The 19,473-nt window shown below is 50.0% G+C and overlaps 1 protein-coding gene across 1 annotated transcript in view; it reads left to right on the top strand.

Moving 5' to 3' along the window:
• The first annotated feature begins 5,879 nt into the window (after window positions 1-5,879).
• UBASH3B (ubiquitin associated and SH3 domain containing B) overlaps window positions 5,880-19,473 on the top strand; it is a 95,011-nt gene continuing 81,417 nt past the window's right edge. Inside the window, exon 1 of the mRNA XM_049778384.1 lies at window positions 5,880-5,902. Within this exon, the coding sequence (XP_049634341.1) occupies window positions 5,880-5,902 (23 nt within the window). The remainder of the gene's footprint in view (window positions 5,903-19,473) is intronic.

Below are 19,473 nucleotides of genomic sequence, written 5' to 3'. Positions count from 1 at the left end.
AGAAGGGGCCAGAGCCATAGCACAATGGGGAGGGTGTTTGCCTTGCATGCAGCTGACCCAGGTTTGATCTCTCATATCCCATATGGTCCCCCGAGCCTGTCAGGCAGGAGTAATTTCTGAGCACAGAACCAGTAGTAACTCCTGAGTACTTCTGGGTATGGGCCAGAAACAAAAACAAAGAACAAAAGGAAAGAAACTGTTTTCAATGCCTCACTGTTTTTGCTTATTTTCCAAAACCTGTAGCCTAGACCTTGAACAGAATGTGTTATAAAATATGGCAAAATAGATAGATAGATGGATGATAGATAGATAGATGATAGATAGATGATAGATAGACAGATAGATGATAGATAGATGATAGATAGATAGATAGATAGATAGATAGATAGATAGATAGATATGGCAAAATACTTTTGTGTATATGTGTGTGAGTGTGTTTATGTAAAAAAGAGAAAGTTGGGGAGGTAGAAGATGGGCTGCCCTTGGAGGGGCAGAGGGGGCTTGAGAGCAGACAACTTCTGGCACTTTTTTTTTCTGTTTTTTTTTTTTTTTTTTTTTTTTTTTTTTTGGGCCACACCCGGTAATTCTCAGGGGTTACTCCTGGCTATGCGCTCAGAAGTTGCTCCTGGCTTGGGGGACCATATGGGACGCCGGGGGATCGAACTGTGGTCCGTCCAAGGCTAGCGCAGGCAAGGCAGGAACCTTACCTCTTGCGCCACCGCCCGGCCCCCAACTTCTGGCACTTTTAATAGTTTAATTTCCAGAACGAAAGTGAGAGGAACATTATGGCACTTAGGACTGGGCAGGATGGAGCATTTCCTGTTCATATAGGCCATCCGTCACTTCTGTTTACATTATATAGAATGCAGGGAACTGGGAGGATAAAGCAACAACAATGGACGCAAGTCCATATAGGCTCACTAAAATGCACTATTCAGAAATGGAATGCCAATTTACATCTTTTCCAAAATTGCATCTTGCAACTCTGATTGCTGCTCTGAATTTTGAAATGGTGACTATTGGGGCCGGTGAGATAGCATGGAGGTAAGACGTTTGCCTTCCATGCAGAAGGACGGTGGTTCAAATCCCAGTATTCCATAAGGTCCCCCGTGCCTGCCAAGGGCAATTTCTGAGCAAATAGCCAGAAGTAACCTCTGAATGCTGCCGGGTGTGACCCCCCCCCCAAAAAAAAATGGTGACTATTATTCTTAGTCTCTGGCTCATGATTATTGAAATCACCTTTTTATTTAACTCCAAGAGTTTTGTTTGTTTATTTGTTTTGCACCTGAGTTTTATAGATTCCATTTTATTCCGTTTCTTAAAATTCAAGTTTCTCCTTTTGTTGCCTGTACATTTTCCTTCTGTATACAAAAAGGAAGTTTTATGAGAAAAGGAAAAAAAAACACCATTCCCCCTCCCACTTTTATTTTTTTAGCTGATACTGTTTATTTCACAACAGTTCTATTGTTGTGTGGCAAATCAGATCATGGACCCCGAAGTGGGGCATGTGGGGTGAGGCCTGAGGAGGAAACGAAGACAATGAGGGGTTGGAGGAAGGGTTGGTGTCCAGAATAGACAGGCTGGGAGCTTTGTTCAGAGCTGGACAAAAAAGAACTAGAATTAGACGCCTTCTTCCTTTTTCTACTTGAGGCAGAGCACTTAATTTTTTCAATATGTCACAAAATAGAAGCTTCTCGTTGCTTTGAAGTGATACTGTGGGCTTAGCTTTTCCTACAGTGGGACAAGTGTTCAATCATGAAACAGCCCCTGGGCCATGGCACAAAAGCCACTACAGACTTTCCCAGAGAAAATATGAAGCCATGAACTGGTTACTAGTCTTCAGACCCTAAGGTCTGTTGCCTAGGGACTGGCAGGCCTGACAGGGATTCTGAGTTCTGTCATGTTCAGGACCCTTTCTCAGCTCTCCCCTCAGCTCTCAGCTGAGAGGGGACATGATGCTCACTCAGTTCTTCAAACAGGATGTTTTCCAAAATGCCCCCCTGGGGCCCGAGTGATAGCACAGCAGAAAGGGCGTTTGCCTTGCATGCTTCTGACCCAGGACAGACCTGGGCTCAATCCCCAGCATCCCATATAGTCCCCCTGATTGTGCCGGGAGCAATTTCTGAGTGCAGAGTCAGGAGTAATCCCTGAACACCACCAGGTGTGGCCCCAAAACAAAACAAACAAAAAACACAGAATACTCCCCAGATATAACATGGCTGGAAACATGCAGATGATGAAATGCTCCCACACTGAGGAGAGGAGAGGGGCATGTGTATGATGAGGCTCTGAGAGACCCTGAGCAAAGTGCCCAGAAACCCCTTTATTAGTCCCCACTCCCTTCTTTGCAGACAGGAAAGTTAAGGCTCAGAGAGGGACAAACCCACTTCCAAGTCATAGTCCACCCAACTCCCAAAAACCTTTCATACTGCTGCTTTTCTTCCATACTATTCAGGACCTAGGACCCAAACTCTGGCTAAGGGAAATGCCTCTGAACCCCCTTAAGTCTGGGGGCTGAATGCTTCTGGAGGGACCTGGAGGTGGGGTGGAGGATTCCATGGCTTCTGCACTCAAGGCAGCAGAAAGGAGAAACAAAGCTCCAGCACACATTTTACTGAGTGTATGGCTGAGTGTCTTGCTATAGAAGGGCTACCAAGGGATGGGGCCAGAGGGGCTGGACTTACAGGCCCTGGGCTCTGTCTCAGGAACAAAAGGAGGTTTGTGGTGGAGGAAGATCTTGATATGACCCAGGGCTGCAGGAACAGACATGGCAGTTTGCTTTCACTTCAGAGGGAGCTGCTTACCTTGAGGTGCTGACATTGCAGACAGCCTAGCTCTGTCCTCTCTCACCCTACTGCTGCCGTAGTCTGTAACCTAACACTGAACACACTTGGAAAACTACCCTGGGTTTTTTAAGTCAACACAATGAAAGCACAACTTGCCCAGTCCCCACCCTCTGGTTGGACAAATAGCCCGAGGAAGTGGGCAAGGAAACCAGGCTGATATTCATATGTCTAAGAGCCCCACACTGAAAGATCCCATGGAAGGGGTCTGCTTTATTCATGGTGCTTTTCCCCAAAGCTACTCAAACTATTTTTTATAATTTTTATATCCCTAATTTCCTTTAACCAGTTAGAGGCATGGAAAATGATAATTCAATTTTTTTTCTGGAGAAACATAATGCAAGGTTTCGGGGGTGTTTTGCAAGCTTTGCTCCCTGGCACCACACACAGGACCATGATTTTTGTTTGTTACTATTGTTTTTCTTTGTTGGGGGGGGGGTCACACTGGCTGCACTCAGGAATCACTCTGGCAGTGATGGGGTATAGGGATGCAGAGGATAGAACCCAAGTTGGCAGTGAACTAGGCAAACTCCCGATCCTGCTATACTCTGGCCCCTGATCATGATATTTTGAATGATTTCCATCTCTTCAGTATCCTATTAATGGCATTAACGTAGTTGGACACAGTTCAGATTTTGGTCAGACCATTTTACACCCTTGACCTTGGGACAATGGCCCTGGGCCATGACCTTTGACCAGTCTGCTTCAGCAGCATCAGTGTCACGTGACCCCAGGGTTCATCTGGGAGAACCAGCTTCCTGACTCTGGTCTCATGGGGAGTCAACTGAGTCAGAGATATAAGCAACTCAGAAGTAAATGTGCAATATAATCTGAATTATGATCAGGTGCAGACGCTGTGGTCTGTAATTGTGCTTCCACAGATACTATTATCTCTTGGCCAGGCATCATGTCCTTTGGACTCTCGGTCCAGGCTTTTGGAAGAAATCAGAACATTAGGTCAGATCCATTGCACCTCCCACAGAGGCTAGTTTGCAAGTGGCCTGATCCAGTCTAGTTTTCTCTTTGCCTGTGCCCTGGAGAAGCCCTACGAGGGCGTCAGGCCACTTCTTCTGCCCTGCAGAAGCTCTGCAACCCGCCCCCGTCGGAAGTCTGAACTTTCCCTCATCCCTTACACAACAGGGAGACACAATGGTGCACGTTGTTGCTTAAGGCCCTGTGGTCCTTATCTGTCCACTGCCAGCCACCGCAGGATGGATCATCTTTAGAAACCCTGTTGGGGAGGTAATCAAGCTGTGTTATCCCTCGGAAAAGCCTTCGGAAGCTTCTCCTAAGCCCCAGCACACATTTCGTTCCAGGAGGGCCTGCACCCCCCCCCCCACACCACACACAGGCCCCTCTCTGAGACTGGGAGAGGAGTTAGGGTCTTCTGAGATCCCAGCCAGCTCCACGGCTGTGAAGTAACTGGCTCAGCACACACAACAACAGAGCCCTTCCTCAGTTCTCCTCCCATCAAATATGGTCAATATAGGCACCCCAGGGTGTCATTCAGAAAGCCTCAACCATCTCCCTTCATTAACTACATTAGCACATGACTGCAGCCCCAGGGCCAGCAGTGTTTGGTTTTATCTGAAAGTAGCAGCAATCTGCTGAAGAAGGGGGAAGGGCTGGAGGCCTTCTCCTAACACCTCCTGACACCCAGGGGCCTTAATCATTCTCTCTCTCCTCTCTCTCTCTCTCTCTCCTCTCTCTCTCTCTCTCTCTCTCTCCTCTCTCTCTCTCTCTCTCTCTCTCTCTCTCCTCTCTCCCTCTTCTCTCTCTCTCTCTCTCACACAACACACACACACACACACACACGCATGCACTCTGCTGAGAACTGTGAGTTTGTCTCAAGTGCAAGTACTTTCAGAGATGGGCACATAGTGGGGGGATGTCAGTACCCACTTTCCACTTCTGTAACTGGGATCCAGCTAGTACTCCTGCTCAGAGAAGGATCCCTTCCTTGTTTGTCCCCCTAAAAGTAGAAAGTTAGAATAGTATTCTTTCTCTGCCTTCCTTCCCCTTCCTACTTCCTCCTCCTCCCCCCCTTCCTACTTCCTCCTCCACTCTTTTTGCTGCCTTTTTTTCTTTCTCTCCTCTAAGTAAGGCCTGCTGAAAACTTAAGGTCACAGCTTGGCCCTAAATCTCCATCAGTTCTGAAGGTTCATGAAGCGCACCGGGGTTCGACACCCCACCACCCCCGCTAGTTTCCCATTTAGTCCCAAGAGAAACTAAAGCACTGGGAGCATTTCTGAGTGCACAACCCCTGAGCACAGCACAGTTTGGGTGTTGACCCCAAACAAAAGCCATCACGATATGGAGAACCAGGGAGGTGGTCCCTGGAGCCTCTGAGTCTCGTGGGCCTCAGGAAAGCTGTGGATTGCTGGCAGCAACCTTTGCCTTTTGATGTTTGAGTGTCTTCATGCCTCAGCTCGGACATCCAGCGCTACTTTTACCACTGGCAAGGGACCACTTGCTACCCGGAGCCCCGAAGGCTCTAAAAGTCAGTCTGGGTGATTGCATCCCCGCGGCTCCCAACCAACGTCATGAGTTCCTGGGCTGGGCCGGGCCCGGCTGGGCTGGGCTTGGGGCCAGGCGCGGCTGCTTTAAGAGAGGGCGGAGCGGCGGCCCGGTCCAGCCCACGGTGGAGCTGCTTTTCTGGTCGATCCATTCAAAAATTACTCTTTGCAAATTCCCCGAACAGCCGGGGAGGACCGGGCGGGAGGCGGAGGCTCGGTGCGGGGGTGCGCGGTGGTGCTCCCAGGGGAGCTGCGCTACGCTGCTGCTGCGGGCCTCGGGCCTTCCAGGACGCCATCAGAGCCTCCTCTCCCGGCGCTTTCCTGGCCCTGACTGGACGCTGAGTCCAGGTTCGGCTCGGCCTGGCCCTGCCCGGCCCCGGCCCCCCGGGTGGCCCTCATCTGGCCCCGCTCGGCTTGGCCGCGCGCGAGGAGCTGTACAGCAAAGTGGACTCCGCGGCGACACTCGCCAGCAGCGGCCCCGGCACCATCAAGCCGGCTCGGCGCTGGACGTGTCCTGTCCATGGGCTCTCCCCGGGCCCGAGCGTAAGTAGCCGGGCTCGCTCGCTCGCTGTCACCCCCCCTCCACCCCTCCGGGACGCCCCCGGCTTCGCTCCGGCCTCGCCTGTGCCTGTGCGCGCCGGTGCGCCGTGCGCCCTTGCCCGTGCGCTCTGGAAGAGGCCGGCGGGCACCGGGCACGGGGCCGCGGGGGGTGAAGCCTTCCCGGGGGTGGTAGGGAGCGTGCGTGCTCGCAGGCAGGGACTGGACTTGGGGTGTCATGGCCAGGGGGTCCCCCAGGGGTGGCGGCCTGCCTCCGGGGCGCGGGTAGGAGACGCGCGTCTTTGGCACCCTGGCGCTGGCCCCCTCCCCAGGCCCGCGCTCCATGCTTGGAGAAGAGAGACTCGGGGCACCGCGCGCCTCCAAGGAGTGGGGCGATGGGGTGTCCGCTGCCTGTTCATGATGGGGATCAGGGAAGGAGGAGAAGGAGAGGAGGAGAGGAAGCCGGGTGACGGCAGCGTCTCTGTGGGTCTGTCCCGAGCGTGGAGAGGAGAGCATCGTCTTCCTGGGGCGCAGGGACCCGCCCCCACCGCAGGCGGCGGCGAGGCTGGGGACCCAGGTCTCTATCTAGCTCGCTCGCTCGGGCTCAGGTGCGGGCCCCCCCTGCCGCCGTGCGGATTTTCGGGTTCTTGGAGTCTCTCACACCTGTGCCCGACAGTTGGGGGAACTTTAGTAGAAAGAGCCGAGTTCCCCAAAAAAGGGCTTTTCTCCCCACCCCACTTTTTTTTCTTCTTCCTTCTCCCACCCCAGGTGAAAACCCTTACCCCACTAGGTTCTTTGCTAAACTATGTGTGAATTCGAATGCAAACACGGTTTGGGATCATGCTCTGCCTTGGCTCCTGGCCCTCACTGGCCTTGCAGGAGGGGCACTGGCTGGTGGTTCCACCCCCTTCCAAAAAGCCTAGGTTGGGGTCGGTTCTGAAGAAGCCTCCCCCATCTACCTGGGTGTTGCTTCTTCGGGACTTTGCTAGTGTACAGACTTCTCTGCAGACATACCCCCCCACCCCAGCTGAACGTCTGGAGTCCACTGCCTAGTCTGCAGTTGTCTCACGGTTCTGCCACCCAGCTTTGGGGACTGATTGCTTATTCATCGGGCAAGAGACTGCTTAAATGAAAGTAGAGCAAGAACTTTGGCCCATTCACCAGACTCCACGTTGGGGCTTAATTATTTTCCTACCTGGGAGCAGGTGTTTTCCTCAGCATGTTGGGGCATATGCGGCATCTTCTTCTCCACCGATGAGTGCGCACTTCCATGTCCTCTCCCCTCTCCAGCAGATCTACCTCGATTGCAACCTTTCATCCTTCTTGTGAAAGGGACAGGCCCCTTGGGTGCTAGCTCGGGAGACCAGGCTTGGAGAGGGGCCCTGGCCTCTGTGGACTCGGGGTTGGTCAACAGGATGTTCAAACCCTGGTGTGTGTGTGTGCAGTGTGTGTGTGTGTGTGTGTGTGTGTGTGTGTGTGTGTGTGTAGTGTGTGTGTTGTGTCGCTTGTGTGTGTGTGTGGATGTTCAGCTAGGTCCACATTTATGAGTGGTCATCCCCTCCCCTGCATCCAACCACTCACTGCTGTATTTGCTGTGTTGGCCTCACTCTCTTGTTTCTGTTCTGTTCTCCAGAAATTCTGGGGCCAGGAGTCACAGTGGTCTCTCTGGGCTGAAGTCCAGGGGATGGTTTTTGTTTTTCTGCGGGGGGCAGGGGGTTTGGGTCACACCCCAGTAGTGCTCAGGGGTTACTCTGTCTCTATGCTCAGAAATCCGTTCATGGCAGGCTTGGGGAACCCATATCGGGAAGCTGATACGAACCACTGTCCTTCTGCATGCAAGGCAAACACCTTACCTCCATGCTATCTCTCTGGCTTCAAGGCTGTGGGGTTTGAGGGGGCAAAATCCATGCTTCCATACTCATCCTCCTACCGCTTTAAGAGGCCTCCAGCAATCTTTGGCATCCAATCTCTCCCTCCTGGTCATCCACCACCTATACTTCTGGTGAAACTACCCTTGACCCTTCTCAGAATGAAAACCCACCCTGAATGCAAATCAGGAGCCTCTTCCCAGTCAGCCCTTCCTCATAGCAGCACACTCTTTTTTTTTTTTTTTTTTTGGTTTTAGGGTCACACCCCTCGGCAGTGCTCAGGGTTACTCCTGGCTCTAGGCTCACTAGAAATCCACTCCTGGCAGGCTCGTGCGCGACCATATGGGATGCCGGGTTTCGAACCACCCTCCCTTCTGCATCCAAGGCAACACGGCAAACGCCTACCTCCATGCTATCTCTCCGGCCCAGCACAATCATTTTTGTCTTCTATCTGTAGATGCTATGGTTGTTAGGTTCCAGGGAGCACAGAAAGTCATGAAAGATTTGGGCCTAGCACAAACTGCATCCCTGCTTTCCTAATCCTCTTGGAGCATCCTGGGCCTTTCTTTGCTCCTCTGGCTCTCTCCTATTTCTGCCTGGTCAGGGAGGAACACTGGGCCCCCCACATTATCTGGGTTCCTTCTCTGGCTTCCTCTTTTCTCCCTCCACCCCAGAGAGGCTGAGCAGCCACTCCTTCCCCTGCGTGTGGTAGTCAGGTCGGAGAAGGGACCTTCTCCATGGGCCCTGGGAAGGCCCATGTAAGGCATAGAGAAATGTCATTTTTGCAGTGTTGAACAGAAAGACATGAGGACTTTGGGCTTTGTTGTTATAAGCCTTAAGCCCGGAGGGCAGAGACTTTGAAGCAGATAGGAGCTGTAAGACTTCTGGGGCTGGGTCTCCGGAGAAAGTCTTGAGAAGGATCAAGCAGGGGCCCTGGAACCACCCAGAACCAGAGCTGGGCCCTGGCTGGTCCTACAGAGCACTCTGAGCCATCCAGACCTGCGGACAGATGGAAACCCTAGGGTCCCCAGTCCTCTCTAGGGCGTGCTTTCACAATTATTCTCTGTCAAAGCCCCCGACGGGAAGAAGAAAACATTTTTTCGTGCCCCCCACGTGATTGTAAATTGTATCTTTATTAAAATAAAAAACTTCAACCTGCAAACAAAAATATATAAAATAATTTGAGCTGATTTTTTAATGAGGTGATGTCTGGATTAATGGCTACAATGAGCACGTTTTGTTTGTTTGTTTTTAGGTCATACCTGGGGTTACTCCTGGCTCCGCCTAGTCAGAAATCACTCCTGGCAGGCTCAGGGGGGACCTATGGGATGTCGGAAATTTGAACTGTGGTCTGTTCTGTGTTGACTGCGTGTAAGGCAAACGCCTTACAGCTGTGCCCTATCTCTCTGGACATTTCTCTCTTTTTTAAATTCCCATGCCCATTAGCTTTTTCCTATCCTCAGAGTTTAGAAATAAAACTGATTTCCATCAAGATTGGCTAGGAGGCGGGGCCTGGCGACTGGTGGCGCTAGAAGTAAGGTATCTACCTTGCAAGCGCTAGCCAAGGAAGGACCACAGTTCGATCCCCCAGTGTCCCATATGGTCCCCCAAGCCAGGACAATTTCTGAGCGCTTAGCCAGGAGTAACCCCTGAGCATCAAATGGGTGTGGCCCGAAAAACCCAAAAATTAAAAAAAAAAACAAGATTGGTAGGAGGCTAGGACTGAAGCATTAGTACTTTGGGGAAGGCGTTTGCCTTGCAGACGGCCGACTGAGGTTTGATCCCTGGCATCTCGATTTGTCCCCCATGCCCTGTCAGGAATGACCCCTGAGCTCATAGCCAGGAATAATCCTTGAGCACCGCTGGGTATGCCCCCCAAATAAATAACCACTGGGTGTGCACCCCCAAAATAAATAACAACAGCAAAAAGATTGACAGGAAGCTGGTGGGAAGGAAAGGAAGAATTTGTGCAGGTCACAGGTCCATGGGAGCTGGATCCAAAAGAGCTGTAGTCTGGTGAAAGAAGCAGGCCAGATGCTCTGAGGGGGCTGCAGTGCTCGTCTGACCTCTGTGCTAATTTCTGGGAGACAAGCTTATCTCTGGCGTAGCTGCAGACCAACTGAACTAATTGAATTTGAGGCATCCTTTTGCTTTGGTTTGGTTCTGTTGGTCAAGGCTGTGCCTGGGGCGAGAAGTTGGTTGTTGGCAAATAGCTTTTCTATATTTATTTCTGAGGCTCTAGACGAGGATCTGGCCTGATCCCTAGGAGAGGCTCAGATGTCTGAACTCCTGACTGATTCACAGAACCCTCCCCCTTTAGGACTTCCCTTCTGCTTCCTTCCTCAGTTTCCAATCATCTCTGGAGGACAAGCCCTGGCCTATATGACTGTCCCCTGAAGTACCTGTGATGATGCTGCTTCTGTATAGTATCTGCCCATTTCCTAATACATTGTTCTGCTTAATTCTGTCCTGATAGTATCTGCTTTTTATTTATTTTTTTTATTTTTGGTTTTTTGGGTCACACCCAGCAGCGCTCAGGGTTATTCCTGGTTCTTATGCTCAGAAATCGCTCCTGGCAGGTCGGCGGGACCATATGGGACACCGGGGCATTTCGAACCACCCATCCTTCTGCATACCAAGGCAAACACACTTACCTCCATGCCTATCTCTCCGACCCCAGTATCTGCTTTTTATTATACTGTCCTGGGTGATACTGCCCTGTAGGGTATCTGCCCTTTATAACACCTTGTACCATTAAATCCTATCCTGTGTAATTCCTTTCCTTATAACGTTTTGTCCCTTGTTAAAAATGCCTGTTACCCCTTCATACCCTATCCTTTTTAATACCTACTTCCGAGAAATATCCATCCTCTATAATCCTGCCCTTGGTGGCCTCCCAGTCCTGTATAAAATCTGCAAGTCCATTTTTTTTGCCCTGTTCTCTTCGGCCCTGGTCTTGCTCTCTTAACGACGTTCATTATTAGGACTCATGTATGCTTATCTTTCCCCAGGCGAAAGGGATTAAATTCACCACTTCTGAGATGCCTGTCATTACTGGTGGCAGACACAGGGACCTTGGCACCAAGATGCTCTTGCTGCTTCCTGAATGGGTTTTGGTTCTAGAATATTGACTTTTTCTTGTTTACTTCTCAGAGCCTTATTGTCAGATTCCTTCCTTCACCCTTGAAAGAAAACTCTCTGGAACTGTTGATATTCTAAAGAGAAAAAGAAATGGAAAAATAAAAACACATGAGGCATTTACAATGACAGGAGGCGTCAGACCCGCAGGCACTAGCCTAGTTTTCCAGTGGGAACCTGATATGCTTCTTGCAGGTTGCATTGCTTTAAGGAGAGGAACTTTCTGCATAGAGCAGGACTGAGACCCTCTCAGGTCCCGGGGTGCCACTATCTTTTCTGCACCCCCAGTTGTTGAGGTGTTCAGGGGAAGCACCAACTGTCCGCTCTAGAGGAGCTCCATGGCTGTGAACTCTGCCAGGACTAGTTTTCCTAACACTTTCATGGGCATGGAGGATGGTTATGAAGGGGCTAGAGAAAGCTGAGACCCCTTCAGTACCTGAGACCCTGCCACTGCCCTCTTTGGAAAATTCCAGGGAGGCCACTGCTAGAGGCAGCTGACAATGACTTCATGTTTCTGCCTGTCTGTAAAGCTTCCTCTGGGACTCAGGTGTTGAGTTCTTTACGAGTTTTATTCTGTCTTGATCCTGCCTCAGTCATAAACTGTACACATGTACCTTCTTTCTCTAAAATGGTACATTTGCCTCTTGTGTAGGCAAGTACCTCTCGAGGCTGAGGTAACTGCTCTATGTCCTATTCATTTACACGTACTCAGATGCAGATCCACAAACAGAGAGTATAGTATCCACATAATATCTACAAACACGTGATGCATGTTCTCAGACACACTGCATGCCCACACTGCAATTACATATTTACATACATGCACAGAAGCAGAGCTCACAGCTGTAGTTCTTTTGTTTTTGTTTGGCTACCATGCCTGGCAGTACTCAGTGGTTACTCCTGACTCTGTGCTTAGGAATTACTCCTGGCGTAATTGGGGTATCCCATGGGGTGCCAGGGATCTAACCTGGGTCAGCTGTGTGCAAAGCTATTTCCCTCACTACCCACTGTACTATCACTTCGGCTCTCACTGCAGAGTCCAGAGCTCAATGGCATCTACTTCCTTGTTTGTCAGTTATTCTGGAATTAACGTTTGCCTGGTGGCTGCATCAGCTTTGGCCTGTTGTGAAAAGTTTGTTCGACTCTTTATGTCACTTCCCTCCTCTGCTCCTTCTTGCTCTTTCCTCTTCTCCCTCAAACCGTAGAAAACTCCATCCCATGAAGCCAGTAGGGGGACAGGACCATCTCTGGGTCCCTCTGAGGAGTCAGGGTCACAGGTTGCTACATAAAGGTAACCAGCCATCTTCATCTGGGCCCTCCCATAACCTACTTTGACAACTCCTGTCTTTGTAGATCCGGATCAGAAAAACATTCACCATTGCTTTTATCTCATTACCACTGAAAGTTCCTTGGGTAATGTCAAGCATAAAAAATGTATAAACCCTTCACCAGTTCTTTTGCTAGTTTATGATAATAGGAGTTGGGAGTACAATGATAATTAGATGATATCTCTATCCTCGGGGAGCAACATCTCAGTGTGCGAGATGGAAATTCTGATATAACGTGGTAAATGCTTTGCATGAGCTAAGAGAGGAAGAGAAGAAAATCCTAAATGTCTAGCACCCCGGAAGTGAATCTTCCTCCAGGTGTGAGGCAGGACTTTTAGGACGATGAGAAATTAGATATTATTTGGTTGCATCCATACATTCAAATGCTAGAAGCTAGAAATGACTTTCTCTTTTCCAGCATGAGGTTCTTGAATCGTTCTGTTCATGGTCCCCCCACATCTACTACTCTCTCTCCACCCCCTGCTTCTACTACATGCAATCGTTATCCTCAGCTTTAGAGAGGCAAAAGGGGACCAATTCTGGCCACTGAGAGAAGGCAGCTGAGCCTGTAGCTGGCCCTCACTTCAGAGGGGACAGGACTGCCTTTTCTTCTTCCTCTGGGATTTTCCTGAGTGCTAACAGTCTGCCAGGAATTTGGCAGAGAAGCCAAGAGCGACTTCTGCATGATGTCAGCCTTTCTCAAGAAGCAAAGAAGTAGGGACTGGAGCAATAGCAAAGCAGGTAGGGCACTTGCCCTTGCACATGGCAACTTGGGTTCAATCTTTCAGCATCCCAATAGTCCTCTGACGCTAGCCAGAGTAAACCCTGAGCACTGCCAGGTATAACCCAAAAGAAAAAAAAAAAAAAAAGAAATAAAAAAGAGGAAAGAGGTAAGGCTGGAGAGCTCAATATATTAGAGCACATTCTTTGCAGGCATGAGTTCAAGCCCTGGTACCTCAGGATTCTCTAGGCACCCCTAGACGTGACCCCCTAAATTAGGGAGCCAGTCAATAGTGCCTGAGTTTGCTGGGTGTAGACTCAAAACTACTCTCCCCCCTATCCTCCAAAAAAGGCCTTATAATCCAGAAATATGGTCAAATAATACCTAGATAGATGTTGGACCAGAATGATAGCACAATAGGGATGTCATTTGCCCTTGCACTAGTGGCCAGCCAAGGTTAAATCCCCAGCATCCCATATGGTCCCCTGAGCACCACCAGGAGTGATCTCTGAGCACAGAGCTGGAGTAATCTTTGAGTGCTGCTGTGCTGCTAGGTTATGACCCCAAAGCAAACAAATTTAAAAAAAAAAATAGATGGGATGTGGCCATAAAATAACACAAATAATATAAATAATGCCAATAGTACAAGTTAGGGGAAATGCCTCTTGACTATGGAGGAAATGACGGAGCCCTTGGCTTAGCAGAGGCTATAAAATTGAGGCTGATCTTCAATGGTCATCAGGACTTTGCAGACACAAAAGAGGGAAAGGACAAAGTAAACTGGAGAGAACAGCAGGGAAGACAGTAGCAGGGCTATGGACTTGGGACAGGTAGACAGACAGGGAAGACCATGAAAGTAGAGAAAGTACTGGAGACACAGGATTTCTGAGCTGTTTATATGAACTTAAACAGGGGAGCAAAAGAGTTGGCCAAGATCTCCGGTTTGAGAAACTAGAAAGGTGGGGACAGTAGGGAAATTGTTAGCTAAAAGAGGACAGACAGGAGAGGCAGGATGGCCAGAAGGGGTGATTAGCTTGGTTTGAGACATTGTTTTAGGGGTAACCAAATGTTATATTTGTAGTTCTTGAGCTGAGAGGAACTTTGAGGTGAGAATGAAAGACTAAGAAAGATGTGCCAGGCGGAATGTGAGGAAAGGGAAAAAAAAATCAACCTCTAGGTACAATCCTAGGGATCAGCTGTGGGGAGAGTAGAAAGGAGAGGTGGAGGAGGCTGCAGGGGTGAATAGTTGGCCATGACAGATGACCCATAGGAGACCAAAATTTTGTGAAGACGGTTCCAGTCAACTCCTTTGCATTTCCAAAATGGGAAAAAACCTTGGCTGTAAATATTCCCCAAAGGGGGCTTCCAGAGGGGGCTTCCAGAATGCTTTCTGGGGATTCTGGTAAAAACTCATTAGCTTCCCAGAAAACAAGGACTCTTTGACAGCAGCTTTCTCAAAGAGTCGCCATTGTGACCCTGACAGTGAGTTTTCTGAGTGCCATCTGCCCTTCTGTCTTCACCAGAAATGGGGCCAAGATTCCCAATTATCCTGACTAGATCCACCTTGCTTGCTTTCTTCCAAACTTACAGATCTGCCCTTGTCTTTACTGTGTGCTAGAGCATTGTACGCAAGGGCTGCACCAAGCTTGGTGTGTCTATGCCCAGACCTCACTTGTGTCTGCTCACCAGACTCAAAGCCCTGTTATTTCTGCTCTCCCTCTTCCTGAGGGACTGCCGGGGCTCTGTCCCCAGGTTCTGGGGGTTGATGTAGTGACTGATAGTACTGGAGCAATTCTTCGGCTCCCTGAGGAAAAAAAGTTCTGGTTTCCCCGTCCTTCTAAGTACTGGGTCAGGGGTTGTGGGGGGCTTGCATATGGAGTCTATGCACCCTCCTGTGGCCTGGAGAGCTGTGGGAGATGTGGGGAGGGCAATGGTGAGCAGGCTTCTGGGTTGCCTGAGAGGATCAGGAAGGAGGTCTTGACTATGAGGTGTTATATCAAACCTGGAGAAACACAGGGAGGGCGTGGTGTTTTACCTGCTTAGCTCTGGTCCGTCGGGCTGGATGGCAGCAGCTATGAGCTGGTGAACACTGAATGTGTTTCGAAATGTTGCTGATTTACTTGAGAGTTGGTTTTGCCCGAGTGTCAGAGGATATGAAGACAAACAATGTGCCGAAACTATGATTTAGATAGAACAAAGCAGTAGTGAGTCCGAGTGATAGTACAGTGGGGAAAGCGTTTGCCTTGCATGCAGTGGACCTGGCTTCATCCTTGGCATCCCATACAGTTATTACTGAGTGTAGAGCCAAAAGAGTACCCACTGTCTGTCTCCGGTGGTGGCCCATAAACCAAAACCAAACCAAAAACCAAAAAATTAAAGCTGTAGCAAGTAGCAAGTTTAGACATGTGTGTGTTTTCTACGTTATCGACATAACTCTGGTATAATCCATCTTTTGCACTGTTTACTGATGCCACCCATCATACTTAGAAATCTATGTGCTTTGCTTAGAGGAGTCAGTGCAAGGCAAGAGGAATGTTTGAGGATCACTCAGCTGTCCCTGTTTAAAGTAGAATATTTTGCACATTGGGGAAAATAAAATAAACAAACTATAGAGTCTAGAACCTAGAAACACAGAGTTCGGGATTTGCTAGTAGAATTATGGCTTATCCAAATCCCTCTTCTTCCCCTCAGGAGCGAGAGGGCTTTTTTCGGTCTAGCTGTGTTTGGCAAAAACTGGAGCCCACAATCTTGCTGTTAGACTGGATCTCAGAGAAGTGAGTTGCAAATACTCAGCAGCTTGGGTGGGCGGGTGGGGGTGGGGGACGGGGGGGGGGACTATGGGTGGGGACAGGACCTTGGACAGTGGCATGCTTGATGCTGGGGGAGACCCCACCCTGCACCTTTGTAGAAGAGGAGAATAGCAGGTCCGAGAATAGCTGGCAAGGAAGGAAGTGTGGAGGTTTCACACCTGGAGTTGGGGGTTCTCGAGAAACAGGTGTTTCGAGCAGCTTCTGCCTCTTAGTCCTCATTGCCCACAATGAGAGCTGTCCTCTGTGGTGGGGTCCCAATTCTAAGATCTATTGCTTTCAGAGAATGTGGTTTTCAACAAGTTATGTCTCTGGGCTGGATGGAGCTAAGGGAGGTGGGGCAGGCAGGAGTTCAAGAACCACAAAGGGGCCTGCCCAGGTGACTGTCATTATCAGCCATCATGACCTGTCACCTCAGATGCCTGTGGGGCAGTCTGTGAGCTGGTGGTATGGTGGGCGTCTGGCCAGAGTGTCTCACTGGGTTATCTCTTGGGGTGTCTAACCAAGGCATCTGGCCATGCGCTCCCCACCTGGACACCACAGCTTCCTCTGAGAGCTGGGCCCTGGGGTTGAAGAAGCATCTATCCCAGCAGACAGTTTCTTCTAGAAGCTCCCTTTATCACTTTTCTCCTTTGAGATGTCGGCATATGTATCATCATGCAAGAGCAGGTAGCTTTTGTGAGAAATGAGAGCTTTTGTGAAATACCACACTTGGTCAACAGCCTGCCTCAGAGCTTCCTCTGCATGCAATAACTAAATTCTGTGGCAGAAACCAGCATAATCATGCGCTCTATAGAGTCAGAAGTCAGAGGTCATAAGTCCAGTGGGCAAAGTAAGGGTTCTGTCCAGGTATCAGCTTTTGGTGTGAGAATCGTCTGTGTCTGGCCTTCATCAATTTGCTCAGTGTGTCCCCCCACTAGTGTGCCCTTCTGACACCCTGCTGTCTGGGTGCTTTAGTCCTAATGCTTTAGTTTCTCCCTTACAAGCACCTTGTGACTGTCTCCTCTGTAGTGCAAGGTGCTTTAGTGCTCTCTCATCTGCAAACAGTGTCCCTTGTGCCTGGGAAAATAACTTATTCATAGCTCTTGGGAGCATCTGTCTACATCCACGCAGGTACCCGAATAAAGTCCTTTTTTGGGGTGGCCATCACCTGCTAGACATCCAAGGTTTACTCTTGGCTTTGCACCAGAGTCACTACCAGCGAGCTCGGGGGACCCTATGAGATGTTGGGCATTGAATCCAGGTCAGCTGCGTGCAAGACAGACTCTCTCTCCACTGTGCTATCACTCCCGTTCCATTTGGTATAACTCCTTCGACCTGTACTTTGCTTTAGTTCTCAAAACTTAGCTGGGTGGCCCTTCCTGTCTCTCTGATCCTAGAGGCCCCCCTGGGTGCCCCTTTCTCGCGCCTGAGTGGCTTTGTTTCTGCCTTCCTGGCTCATTTCTGTCCTGGATGTTTGTGTTTGGCCAAAGAGACAAATCTCCGGCACCCAGGCTGCCCGGCCAGCCACCGGGTGCTGGATTTGCCAACGCACACGGCAGGCAGGAGAGTTCTCAGACTGGGCAGTATCTTCTTCTCAGGGTGCTCATGTGGGCTGCCACTGGGGGAGGTGGGGTGCACAGGTGAATGCTGATGCCTGTGGTCTGTGTGTTGCTGGAGATAAGTCTTCATTCTTGAGATACAGTGGGCTCAGGACATCAGAACCCTAGGGGGCTCCACACCCTGTGACTGTGGGTAAAACATTTCCATCTGTCTTGCTTGGCTGCAAAACTCAGCTCCCCAAGCTGCCAAGAAAGAGCCCGCTGCAGCCCCAGGTTGATCCTCTGGCTTGGTGACCAGAGGATGCATTTCTAGCCCTGTTTGGCCCTGAGAGTAGGAAGGGGCAGAGAAGATCCCCTGCCCCAAATGTGTGCTGCAGGGTGGCAGGGTGAGGGCAGGATGCCTAGAGAGCACAGCACATTTGGAAAGCTCTTCCTTAACAGACAAAGACAAGGGAGCACTTTTCACAGAGCTACTTACTTTGCAGGTAGGTAGGTGCCTCTTTCCTCTGTTCTGAGGGAGAACCTGAACTGTTTCCTTTCCACAGAGGAGTTTGAGACAGCTCTGAGAAAGGGTTTCTCCAGGAAACATATTACTCACCTGTGAATATACACACACAGGCCTTAGATATGCTTATCGTGCTCACATACATACACACAGGATTGTATACTCACCTGTACGCATGAACATATGTGCCCTGGATCGCACACTCATGCGCACCGTGCATACATGATCACACGAGTACATACTCCAACTGCGCCCATCCACAGGCATGTATCCAAGCTTACACATCTGCACATGATCCCACACATTCACAGTTCTCCAAGGTACATGTGTATACATGGTACAGACACCCACATACATGCAGTGCATGTTTGTATTTGCACATCCTAGACCATACTACATACACACATTCATAGTTAATGCAAACACAGTACATGCATTTCTTGTATGCACATTCATTCTTACACACACACACACACACACACACACACACACACACACACACACACATAGCACTCTTCCCTCTTTCTAGCTTGATCCCCTCTTGGAGAGCTGGGATATGCTGCCCTGCAAAGGCTGTTGCAGAGCCTGGTTGGTTGCTGAGCTCTGCTGCCTTGGAGAAGCACATACATAGCACACCACTCCCCCAAGCGAGCTAAGCCACCGCACCAGCCTGGGCCCCGCATCCCCCTGGCTCCAGAGAGGCTCCAGAGGAAGCCTGGTGTGTTGAGCGCGGGCAGGAGCTTGGCTGATTCATCATCACCGCCACCCGGGGTGGCCCAGCTGTCAGGCAAGATGGGCCCATCTCCCTCCTCTCCCTTCCTTCGAACTGTCCAGAAAGCCACCGGCTGTGACTCGGCTGCCGAGACAGAGCCAGGAGGGCAGCTCTGGGGCTCGTGGGTGGGGTGCCTGGCCCAGTGCACATCACTCTGAGGCCTCCAGCAAATTGCTTTTCCTTAAATAATTAATCGCAGTGGTTTTCATTTATTCAGTACTTGACTGTGGATGGCACAGTGGAGACTGTCTGGCCTGGCCCCAACCTGAAGCTGCATGCTGCCACTTCCTTTTCTGCCCACCCCCACTTCTTCTCTGGTCCTCCTGTTGGCATAGAGGGCAGTATGGGTCCCCCATTACAGGTGTTGAGGTGCCGAGAGATTCCTGGGGGCTACTCAAGAGGACAGGAATGAACTCCAGTTTTCCCAGGCCCCCAATTCTTTTTTTTAACATCCCCTTTACCCATGCAACCTTCCAACCACCAATACCCCCATCTCCCTCCTTGTACTCAAGACAGGCATTCTTTTTTTTTTTTTTTTTTTGGTTTTTGGGTCATACCCAGCAGCGCTCAGTGGTTACTCCTGGCTCTATGCTCAGAAATCGCTCCTGGCAGGCTCAGGGGACCATATGGGATGCTAGGATTCGAACACCAAACTTCTACATGCAAAGCAAACACACTACCTCCATGCCATCTCTCCAGCCCCTCGAGACAGGCATTCTACTTCTCTTACTCATTACATAGTCCATGATAGTTGTTAGTATAGTTATTTCTCTAACTTGTGAAGCTAACCACAAAGAGTGGTGGTTCATAAGGCCCCCAGTTCTTATCAGCCTTTCCTGACCTTTTATTTTCCATATAAAGGTAGGGGAGCAGCTTCCTCTTTCCATGGGTTCTAGG

This window comes from Suncus etruscus, chromosome 8 (genome assembly GCF_024139225.1).
Source record: "Suncus etruscus isolate mSunEtr1 chromosome 8, mSunEtr1.pri.cur, whole genome shotgun sequence".
NCBI lineage: Eukaryota > Metazoa > Chordata > Mammalia > Eulipotyphla > Soricidae > Suncus > Suncus etruscus.
The sequence above is the reverse complement of the archived record's forward strand: the minus strand, read 5'-3'. Positions and strand labels throughout refer to the sequence as shown.